The sequence below is a fragment of the Aythya fuligula genome, chromosome 1 (genome assembly GCF_009819795.1).
Source record: "Aythya fuligula isolate bAytFul2 chromosome 1, bAytFul2.pri, whole genome shotgun sequence".
In the NCBI taxonomy this organism is placed as follows: Eukaryota; Metazoa; Chordata; class Aves; order Anseriformes; family Anatidae; genus Aythya; species Aythya fuligula.
In genome coordinates this window covers 109,884,515-109,896,559 of record NC_045559.1, presented here as the reverse complement: position 1 = coordinate 109,896,559, position 12,045 = coordinate 109,884,515, and the positions used below count along the sequence as shown (strand labels likewise).

At 36.8% G+C, this 12,045-nt stretch overlaps 1 protein-coding gene across 3 annotated transcripts in view; it reads left to right on the top strand.

Annotated features, from left to right (window-relative positions):
- The window catches only part of USP25 (ubiquitin specific peptidase 25), a 95,677-nt gene that overhangs the window by 61,099 nt on the left and 22,533 nt on the right, over positions 1 to 12,045 (top strand). For all 3 annotated transcript variants that reach the window (XM_032182757.1, XM_032182748.1, XM_032182739.1), the window contains exons 11-16: positions 2,334 to 2,461; positions 3,273 to 3,368; positions 3,718 to 3,879; positions 5,582 to 5,790; positions 6,502 to 6,572; positions 10,636 to 10,864. In XM_032182757.1, the coding sequence (XP_032038648.1) occupies positions 2,334 to 2,461; positions 3,273 to 3,368; positions 3,718 to 3,879; positions 5,582 to 5,790; positions 6,502 to 6,572; positions 10,636 to 10,864 (895 nt within the window). The remainder of the gene's footprint in view (positions 1 to 2,333; positions 2,462 to 3,272; positions 3,369 to 3,717; positions 3,880 to 5,581; positions 5,791 to 6,501; positions 6,573 to 10,635; positions 10,865 to 12,045) is intronic.

Below are 12,045 nucleotides of genomic sequence, written 5' to 3'. Positions count from 1 at the left end.
CTTTTCTTTTCTTTTCTTTTCTTTTCTTTTCTTTTCTTTTCTTTTCTTTTCTTTTCTTTTCTTTTCTTTTCTTTTTTCTTTTCTTTTTTCTTCTCTTCTCTTCTCTTCTCTTCTCTTCTCTTCTCTTCTCTTCTCTTCTCTTCTCTTCTCTTCTCTTCTCTTCTCTTCTCTTCTCTTCTCTTCTCTTCTCTTCTCTTCTCTTCTCTTCTCTTCTCTTCTCTTCTCTTCTCTTCTCTTCTCTTCTCTTCTCTTTTCTTTTATACCTTTAATGGTTAAAAAAGGTTCTATAGTGGATGAAAGGATAGTCACGTGCTGTTCTAGTGTTAAACTTTGAGCTCTGTGAAGGTGTCTGGGTTTTAATCAGTTTAGCTTCTTAGCATGTGAAAACATAGTCATGTTGACAGCAGTGGCAAAATGAGAAAGTTAACATTAAAACCTAAAGTAGAAAGCATTACTTTATTACTACCAGAGCCAAGTAAATTGATTATATTTCCCTGGACTTAAATAATTAATTTGTAGTGGCTGCAGCTATTAGTAGTGCTTAAAAATTAATGCCTCGAAGTTAGAAGATTTGGAATTACTGAAGGAAGCTGAATTTCTTGTCTCTGCTGAATAAAGTCTTCAAGTGGCATTCATCTGAGGTGATAGATGTCTAACTTGATATGGTAGTCTTGTGTATTGAGAGATCCATTTTATCCTGAAAGTAAGATTCTTTCTTGTTTCCACCATTCTTTTTAATGGGATGTTTAGTTCGTTGTTCACTATGTTTATAAAAATAGTGCATAAAAACCTCAGCCATGCAATAGGGTGTTGGCACGTGAGTTAACATTCAAACAGGTAAAAAGAAACATTCCCTATCCCAAGGAACTTAAAACCAAACTCAGGAAAAGATGGAGGTCAGTGTACACACTTGGGCTTAGAAGTAAGAAGAAAGTAAGATAACAGTTGTCAGCACTATGGTTGATGAACTTCAGCATGTTAGGAGTTTACTCATTGTTAAGTGGTTTGGGGTCAGTAGAAAGGTTTTAGGGAAGGATTGTGATTTGGGTTTGCTGATTTTAGCACTGAAATGTACTGCTGTGTGAAGGAGCTGCACAACATAAGTTATAACTGGCTCCTTTAAAACTGAGGTGGTACTTGGTGAAGGCTAACACAGACAAGACCAGGGAAGGCAGCTCATTTTGTGTGGAGGATGAGGAGGTACTTTGAAGGCAGCGAACTAGGAAAATTCATCAACAGCCTGGGTAGCTGTTAGAGTGACAAGACTGTTTGCTAAAGCTTGGCGAGGGGAGAAGAGAGGAAATACAGCACTGAGTTGTGAAATAGTAAATAGTCAAGAAACTAGACCAGAATTTTAGCCGTGAGCAAAGGAAGAAAAGTCTGTCTTGGAGGTATTACGTGAAAAGAATATTCAAGATGTTTTGCTGGGTAGAGAGCTTGAATTGAGCCCTGAGTCAAATACATTGGACATTGGCATCAAAATTGTCTGACAGCCATGTCTACAGTAATCAGGAGAAGCTCACCTTGATGCTTAGACTTCCAAAATATATTAGATATCTATAAATGCATAGACTACATTTTTTTATTTTGGGGAGTGGAGATAAAAAAATAATTCTAATTCAGGAGATGGAATTAAATTTCTCTTGTAGTTGGGTTTACTGAGAAGCAAAGTATAAAAAGAGACTAAGGATAGAGCATCGATGAATATCCAAAGAAAGCTGGGATAAGGTGATAATACCAGGTTCATCCATGGACAGGTTAGCAGTGATTATGAGAGAGAAAAAACTTCAAGAGGCAGTTTTTATATGAAGGAGATTTCAAGAAAAAAAGTTTTCAGTTTTACAGTGCTGAGAGCACTTACTGATGTGTAAGGAGGTCATTAGAAACTTCGAGTGTTACCAGGTGAATGAAAGGGTCAGAAACGAGTCTGAGGGAACTAGAAGGAAGATCACTTCATAAAGTATAAACAAGCCTTTCTCTGGCCTTTAGAGAGTTATAGAAGAATAGTAGAACAGTTGGCAAGGCAGAGAGGTTCAAGAGTAGATGGCTTTTAGTACAAGCGAGATAAATGTGAAAGGAATGCCTTTCTGCCTGCTCTGCTTTAATGCAGTTAGCAGTAGGTGAGTTGAAATGCTCTGATGTGCACAGGTGACAAATGATCTCTGTTTTCAGTGAAGCTGAAAGACAGAAGCTTTAGAAAGCTTATGCTGATACACTCTCTAAAAGCAATTTCTACCACAGCTATGTCAGTGTGCAAGTATTGTACCATTATTACTGAAGTTCTGTTGCTGAAAGACATTTATTGTGGGTTTTTCTGTTTTTGCTTTGTTCAGCACTGGTTCACTGAGCTTCCTCCTGTCTTAACTTTTGAGTTATCAAGATTTGAATTTAATCAGGCTTTGGGGAGACCAGAGAAGATACACAACAAATTAGAATTTCCTCCAATTTTATACCTGGACAGGTACAGTATATTATCTGCAAAGTCTTAGTATAAATGTAAATTTAACGTCTTGAGTTTGGTGAAGTTGCTAGTGCATCTCATAGTCAGGTAAATCACAGTAAATTTCTATTCTGTCTGAAAAAGTTGTAATTTCATGGGTTTCAGTGACTGCTTCAGAAAATATACAGAGATAACAACTTACGACATACTGCTACATCATGCCAAAACCCACTTACACTTCAGTTTTTAACTTATTACTAGGTAGTTATATACACAGGCAAAATACTCAGTAAAATGTCACTGTCTTGCAGTGTTTATTGGTCAGCTCAGGAAAGAGGGTGAGAAAAGTCAGATATTTCATGGTGTTCCAGGTAGACTGCATGGTTTGAAGATACCCAGAATGTAAGGACCTGCAGCATCAGTGCATGATGTCTGTATGTAGAGGTGAACTATCATCATGGCTTTCTAGATACTAAATGTTATTTGTGAGCCTAAGCAATGAAGCAAGATTATTGCTACCTGGCTGCTTCTAAAACCACTTCAGAAGCTTTCCAAATACTTGTTTGTATACATTTATAGGATGCATCCATGGTATGTATGAATAGAGCTTTTGACACTGGGGATAAAGCATTACTGAAAGTTGGGGCACGGGGATGGGCATAATTAATTTACTTCTCAGGTCTTGATATGTTGTAGATAAAACAAGTTTTGGAGCATGAATTTTTTTCTTTGTTTTTTTTTGATTTTAGCACTAAGTGTCATTGCTGATGAATACAGACCTTGTTTTCAGTGTTCTAATTATATGGGCTGATGTAACTTTCATGTTTTACAGGTATATGCACAAAAACAGAGAAATAACAAGAATTAAACGGGATGAAATCAAGAGACTCAAAGAGTATCTCACGGTTTTACAACAGAGATTAGAACGGTACTATAGATAATTGTTCCCAGTGTAAATGGAAATAATGTTATGGGCTATGTAGAACAGAATAACTCCTTTCAACTCTACATTTTGTGTAGTTGTTTGCTCTCAATTTCACTGCTGTATCTCTCTTCTTTTACCGTTTCCTTTGGAAACTGTTTAAGCATGATAGTTGTGGTTTATGAAACTTGCTAGGAAAGGCTTGCTTTATTTGTAGTCAACCAGAAAAAATCCGTTTTGTTTGTCTGATTTTTATTTTTTTATTATTATTATTTTGTGGTTTTTTTTTTTTTTTTTTTTTTTTTTTTTTTTGGTATATGTGAGTGATGGCATTAATACATTTTATGGTTAACAGATATTTAAGCTATGGTTCTGGTCCTAAACGATTCCCCTTGGTAGATGTCCTGCAGTATGCCTTGGAGTTTGCCTCCAGCAAACCGGTGTGCACATCTCCAGTGGATGACCTGGGTGCTAGTGCCCCCTCCAGTGGGACGCTGCCTGCCCAGACCTCACCCAGGTAAGGGCTGCTTCCCAACTCTCCTCCCAGGGTGAGACACAAGTGACCTGTTCAGGGTAAATCCAACAGCTGAGAGAGAGGGGAAGAAATCTGTTTCATTCATTGGATTGATACAAGCAGGCATCTCCTAAGGCTTATAGTGTAAGATTTCTGCTCTCTTTCTAGAAGTATTTTTCGTCACGACAGACTTAAAAATAAATTAAGACAAAAAGTTAATAATCTGGTATTCTCCAATGTGCCTATAAGAACTTCTTTAGGTGGAGAACTACCATTTTCAAATGAAGCACAAGAACTATAGTGCTTGATGGTCCTGAACATCAAAACTTGTGTAGTTTTTTAAACAGCAGGTCGTTGTCCTTTGCTTACTTGAAAGGACATCTACATTTCCAAATAAACACAATATCTGATGAGGTTACTGGTTCCCAGGTGGCTTATATGGTTTTAAGAATCTGAATTTGGGCAGCACATATGTGCTGCAGAGTTTTCAGGTTTCTGGTGTAGATTTCTTTTAATTTTTGCTTGAGAGTTAAACTCTTTCTTCTATTTTGCTCTGCTTACATTCCTGATTGAGATAGTCAGGAACCTAACGGCCCAACTTTAAATTCAGAGTAGCCAAAGCATTAGGGAGATAAATGTCTAAGAAAGATCTTTTTCTCACTATTGAAGCTAGTAACTATTAGTATTAGTTAATAAAGTAGAGTACAAGTTAGGATAGGTCTTGACTAGGTGAACACTAACAATTTATAACAGAACTTTTTATATTGCATTCAGGAAGCTGGGCTCTGGTTCAGTCAAAATACTTATATTTTATACTTTGATGAAGTAAATGAGTCTAAGAAGCTTTTAAAAGATTTCAAATGTATTACTGATAGAATGCCAATATATATCTATTGATGACTGATAAGAAAAGCTTTTAAGTTGCCATTGACTGCATGACATACAATATCAGAAGTTCTATACTTTGTTCAGATTCCTATATAGAAAGTTTATTCTGTAAAAATTCAAGTCTTACAACTTTTGTCAACCTCTAAAAGTGTGAACACATGTTTTGAGGAGTGACACTAAGCTCTTAATATTCTGACAATGTTCTGAACTATAGAACAGTTCCTCAGGTTCCTCAGGCTGTATCGTGGTGCCATACCCAAAGTAAATAAACAGTGCCTTGCTAAGAAGGTCTGCAGATTCGTGTTACACGTTGGATTACATGTATGCCATCTTGTTGATAGGAGGAGAAAAACATGTAACAGATTTTCATTTTTAATATTCTGCCCGTCATAGAATTTTTGTAAGTTGGCCGCTTTAGTGTTTGAATCACAAGACTTGCTTGGAACAAGTTTAGTGCTAAATTCACAGCCAGCCAAAAATATTAGAGTCTCTTGTATTATTTTTATTGTGTGACATTATCTGAAGGTGTTGAATAGCATTTCAAGTAAAGTAAGTTGTGACTTGACCGATCCAATTCCTTTATTTGTGATAATAGTAACCAAAGTTGTTATTGTGCTAATGTGGTATACCACAAAGTTTTCAGGATTTACGTAGTAATTTTCGTATTGATATTTTAGGTACTTCTCTTGGATTGCTCTGTAGGAAATTACCATTTTTTTTTTTTGTATTCAGATTAAAAGCTTGTTTTTATAGTGCAGCGTTTAGTATGTGTATGTGATGATTCAATTTTGGTATTTCGTGTTTTGAATGAATGCAGCACAATAGATCAGCAGGGGCCTTCCTCTTCAGATGTTCCAAGCACATCTCCTGTACAAAGATCAGTAATACATAAACCATTCACACAATCACGAATTCCTCCTGATCTGCCAATGCATCCAGCACCAAGGCACATCACTGAGGAAGAGCTTTCCGTCCTAGAAGGCTGTCTACATCGCTGGAGGACTGAAGTAGAAAACGATACTAGAGGTATTGCCACAAACTGGAGAACGTAGCCACATTTGGAAAGGACTTCTGGACATGGGAAGGGGGGGGAGGGAAGTAGCCTTAATGTGCATGTGTGTGTTGAATTGTTTTTTGTACTTCTGAACTTACCTCTAGCATATAAGAAAGTCAGTTATACATCTTAGTAGACTTGGAGGTATATTGACTGAAGATGCAAACAGTGCATTGAGTTTGTTTAGCGCAGCTTTTTCAACAAAGGTTTCTGCATGCAAGGTATTGGGGGAGAGTAGAGCAAAATGGACGTGGGATCCATGCCGAAGGACCATCTGCAAATGCATTTTAGATGTCAGTGTGATAGTGGGCTAGGCCTAGACTTGGTGATCTGCAGAGGTGTTTAGGGTAGAGTGGCCCCTTCAGTGAGGGAGAATTCAGTGAATTTCTGAGCAAAGACTTTCTGGACTGGGTAGACCTTTTAGTCCATTCTGATGCCCTGAGGAAAACCATGTAAGTAGTTGTTCCAGCATCGGTGGGATTGGTTGAGTTTTAGGAAATGAGCAACAGTGGATCACAAATCATTATCTGCTTTCTCATCTGAAATTCATCATTGGGTCTATAGGTAGGTAAACAGATGCATCAATTGTGGAATGTACAGAGCCTTTAACGAGAAAAAATAAAGATATATTCCTGCACATTTATACAGTGTCACAGAAGAGGTTTTTTATTTTTTTCTTTTAGATTTACAAGAAAGTATATCTAGAATACATCGGACAATTGAATTGATGTACTCTGACAAAACAATGGTCCAAGTAAGTACAATTTCTGCATCAATAATAGATGTTTTTGTCACTTCTATTAAAATTCTTAGATGCTTGAAAAAGAGCGCAAGTATACAACTATTATATACAGTGGATTTAGAAATTTCATTGGAAAATCACTGTAGGTTTTGCAAGTCTTTTAATTATGCACAGTCAGATGAAAGACAATTATAATATTTTACGGGTGATGCGAGACAGATACAACATGCAACATGCTTAAGTTTAAGCAACTTCGTGATGAAAAGTCAAAATAATTTCCATCTCTGATCAGCTCTTTTGAATTCAGAACTAAAGTTTTAATCCGACTATAAAATTTTCTCACCCCCCAATTTGACCTTGTTACTTGGGAGTTTAATGCCTTTAAGAATGACAATGCATTAGGCACAAGAAACTATTATTTTTATATACCTTATACTCGATGTTTATTTGCCATTGTACATGTAAGTTGCAGCCTACATACTAAGACTTGGGAACTCAAGGCTCCTGGTTTTAATTAATAGCTAGTAATGCCAGTAGGACTCTCTGTGTGGGACTTTTTTATTATTTTTGTTTTTTAAATGTCTCTATTTAATGTTCATCACAACCTTGACTTTTGGGCTAATGTGCATTTTGGGGAGATTCACATGCTCTGTAATCTGAAAGCAGTTTTAGAATGCTTTGTTCTGGAGTTACGGCTCCTGCTGTATTTCTGATGTTCACAAGCTCATGTATGCTTACTGAGACAGGTTTTAAGGTTAAGGCTTACTTCCTCTGTTGCTAACAGAAAGTAACAAGAGTTATTTTCCTTCCAAGTAAGATCTTTTCAGCTTAGTTTTCCTTGAGTTACTGTTTCATTTTGTACGTGGCTTGTAATAGTTCGTGGCAGCTGAACTCTGATGTTAAGAGTTTCAGGCAGACTGGCCTAGATGGCATTCTTTAAGCTTGCTGCTGGCAGGCTTTTTTTCATCAATGCTTGTTGTAACAGGAAGGCTACAGGCTACATCATCTAGCACTAAAATGAAGTAATTTATTGTTTTCACATTCAAATAGCTAGCCTTCGTTGGCTCATGTGTTTCTATCTATCTATATCTGACTAAGGTAATAGTCAGCAATCATTACACTGGAAAAAGGAGATTACTTAGTAAAGCACTTTTTCTTAGTACAGATTTGTACAATATAGATTAGATTTTTGTTTTGTTTTGAAAGAGAAAATAACAGAAATGGAGGAAGATAAGGATAGTATATAGTGTTGTAGAGGGAATTACTGTGCCATGCCTTAAAGTAGTGATGTCTGTTGTTAAGTTATTCTTAGGGAATTTTTTTTGACAAGGGAGAAAGGATATCTGTAGTTTCCTTAGATGGAATCTAAGGAGGACACAAGGAGAAGATAGGGAACTTCTTAAATAGTTCATAGAAAGACTAGGAAGTATTCTGCAAATATATAAATACTCTCCTTAAAAAGTCTAATTTTATGTGCCCAGATCTTACTGACTCACAGAAGAAAAGCTTTTAGTTCCTGCAATTGTATCATTTAGAGGAAAAGATCAATACTGTGAATCTGTTCCCAGAGAATGGGGCAATACTAAGCTATCCAGTTGGTCAGATGCAGAGGTAGGCAGGAGAAAGGAGACAGCTATATGCGCCCGCGTCTTCCCTGTTGTGCCAAAGTACCCACACAGACAAAAACAGTTCAGCAGCAGAAGGGCAACTTTCACTTCGTCTGTTAATTCACACAGATTCAGAAGTTAAATGATCCCTTCTTATGATATACATGTGTATTCCTGAAATTTGTATTTTTCTTTGTCCTCCTGAATGAAGAGATTCCATCAAATGCTTATTTATATTTCCTCTTTTTTTTTTCTTCCTTCCATGAACCTATATTAGGTTACTGTGCATTTCATGAAGAAGGAACATTAACTTCTGTTTTTCAAGTCTGTAATGTGGAAGCCAGAAGGGGAAAAAACTATGTGTAAGGTAGCTTGTGATGCCGAAGAGGATTGCTGTAGTGACTATTCAGTGCAGTTGTTTAGACTGATAGCTTACACTGATAGCCCTTACACTGTTTTTGATGTTCATACATATAACATGCAAGTTCACTGTTGACCAGATGGGGTAAAGTCATATAGCCAGTGAAGACATAGTAAGTGTAATTTGAAGATGTTGGTTGTCTAAAAATTTGTTGTTTGCAATCCTCCTGGTCTACTTAAAATTCTAAGCTGGCCAGTGCTGCGCACGTGAACGAAACGCTTTATGTCACAGTGAAATACTCTTTGTCATGTTGTTGCCGTTGAAAGGATGCCATTCTGATTTTCATAACTTTTTCTACCAGGTTGTTATTTTGGTTTAGGGGATGTTCTTTTTATTTCATTTTGTTGCTCTGATGCATCTGTTCTGTAACTGCATATGAAGAGCGTGGTGAAGTTCCATTTCTGTTTCATGAGTAGTAAGTGTAAGCTGTGGAGCTTATTGTAGACAATTTATTTTGTCTGTTGCCCTGGACCTTTAATTGTTGTTGATATAATGGCTTATCATAAGAGACGCCTGTAGACGCTGAATTTGCCTGTGTCTCAGCCACAGACTCTGGGGGGACATTCCTGGAAACTGCGTGGATGACTCTGACAGCCAGCCCTCCAGAGCTGGAGGAAAGGATAGGGACCTCCAAGCTGACCCAGTTAGCGTGGCTTTAAGTAAAAGGATTTAAATTCACCTGGGATTGTACTGTTCTGTTTTTCAGTGAGAAAATTTTGTTGTTGAAGTCTGAAGAGAATTCACTTACCTTTTCTAATCAGGATCTGCATATATTTTTATATATGTATATAAAATATATGCATATGCATGGACTTGCCATCATTTTAAGAAGGCTTTTGTGCTGTTTTGATAGGATGTTAAAAACCCCCAGCACATTCAGATTTAAGGACTTGCTAGGATTTCTTCTGTATACACGTCTTGTGTTTGAAGATTTAGTGCAGTTTGGTATCTGGGATAAGAGTCTGTTTGATTCCAGCTGCTTTGCCGCCAGCCAGCTTTACAGTTCAAGGGAGGCTGCAAAATCTTCAGTACTTGCTTATCATCTGAAAGAGAGCAATCAGGTTAAGAATAACTTGAAGGAGTTTGTCAAGTCATAGTTGCACATATATTTATGGATACTGATTACTGTGGTGTTTAAATCACATTTCAGACAAATATTCACTACAACTTGTTAAGTAGACATTTCATCTACAGTATGGACTGTTATAGCAGTAAAAGATGCTATCATTCAGGTATATCAGGGAAAATCAGTTTTCTGTTGCATGTCCTATTTCAGCAGGTTGAAATAGATAAATCATTAAGATGCTTTTAAAATGTAAGTAAGGATTCTGCTTCTCTCTTCAAATTTAGAACTACTTGTATAGGAGCTAAGTATTCCATTCCTCGTACTTGCTAGTGAACACATGTAACCTGTCATGCTTTCTACATGGTCCTGGAAATTATCTCCTTCTCTTCCAGCCTTCTCTTTGCAATTGTTTTACTGATATAGAAAAACAGTTGTAGTTTTCATACACTGATTAACACTAGAAAAATTTTACCTTTTGGAAAGTGAAGTATTCAAATATGAGATATACCTTTAAATAAAGTCGCTTAAATATTGTGCTTTTTATTTGCTATTGTTAGCTTGAATTTACATATGTCTTAGCAGACTTCAGTATTAGGTTACCAGGTCAGGACTGGAGCACATCATAGATGCTTAAGGCTGACATATTGAGGGATTTTTGGAGATACAAGAAAAGTAAGAATGTTAAGGAATTAAAAAAAGAGGCTACTTGGCAGTAAAGATAGCAAAGTAGGCATTTGTGCTGGAGGTTCACTAATGCTTTCTAAGATCTCTTGTGACACATTATAGTAACTTAAGTAGTTCAAAGTCATTTTGCTTAGTGGTTTGCTAGTTTTACCTTTTTAGTTTGCCTCTGTGTCATATTTTCATCTTGATTTTTGTTACTTTTAACATAGCAATTATGGCGGGTAGTCAGAACTAAATGCTGACAAGAGGAGTTTGACTTTTTTTTTTACCTTTTTTTTTTTTTCTTTTTTTTTTAAGGTTCCTTATAGATTACATGCTGTGCTAGTTCATGAAGGTCAAGCTAATGCAGGACACTACTGGGCATATATTTATGACCACCATCACAACAGATGGATGAAGTACAATGACATTTCTGTGACGAAGTCAACTTGGGAAGAGTTGGAACGGGACTCTTTTGGTGGTTACAGGAATGCCAGTGCATACTGTTTAATGTATATAAATGATAAGGAACAATACTTGATACAAGGTAATGTTATGGTTATGTTTGCAGCATGATATAGAATACCTGAGCACATTGATAAAGAAAGATTTTTTTCAGATGGATTTCCAGATTTTTGAAATGGTTTTAAGAATTACTGAAAACTCTGTAACTGTCAGTCAAATTGTTTTCACAGATGATATGATTTCTTTTCAACTTCCAGATGAATAAAGATAATGCCAGTGTTTTGGCATTATTAAGAGAGAAAAAGTAACTAAGTTGGCTAATTAGTAAACATTTTAGCCAGCTCATCACATGTTCAGTGCTTTGGAGGTGTTATCTCACTGAAGAATAGAGCAGAAATATGAAAATGCAAAAGTGACTCTTGACCTTTTAAAATTGTCACATAGCTTTTCTTCATAAGCTTCAGAACTCGAATGAACTTTACTGGAAAGATTAAAACGTGAAGCTTTGTGCAGTATATTAAAATATGAATAACTTAGCCTTCCCAACCACACATTAAACCAAAGAAATACATGGATTTTTTTTCAGGTTGTGTAGTAATATAACTACACAAAAAGGCTCAAAAGGATATGTGTGGTGAGAGTGGGAAGGCCCTTTGCAAGTTTTATAGGCTCTGTTAACAGTGGCTAGGGGACTGACTGAAAATGGCCAGATTCAGTAACAAACGGTTGAAAACTTCCATGTTCCTTTCTATACGTAGGGACAAAAAGCTAGAATGGGCATTTGTTCCATTTTTAAATGGGAACTGATATTAACCTTGACATTTCTAGACTGTCAGATTAATAGTGGACTTGCAGCCATAGGGTTTATGAGCCCTGTAGGGTGGCTGTTCCTCTAAATTGGAGGCCTGCTTGCTGGGGGGACAGTTACCACTGACTGATCCCCCAGGACTTGGTATGCTGTTACGGAGACTGTTCTCAAAGCTAAAAGGAAGGTCACTTCATGTAGATGGTGTTCTTATCAGTTGACTTTGTGCCTTCATATAGGCCCATTCTCTTTCTCATTCTCTTCTGAGGAGTTGCGTTGTTTCCAATTCCCATGGCACTAATAAAACTTTTTTTTTGGTGCAACTTTGCTTTGAATGATCAGAATCGTAGGGTGTTCATAGGCCCGAAGGCTCGTCTTTCAAAGTAGCTATGACGTGATGATGCCCAAGAATCTGTAATCAAAAGATTGAAAGAGCAATAGCAATATGTTCTAGTAGC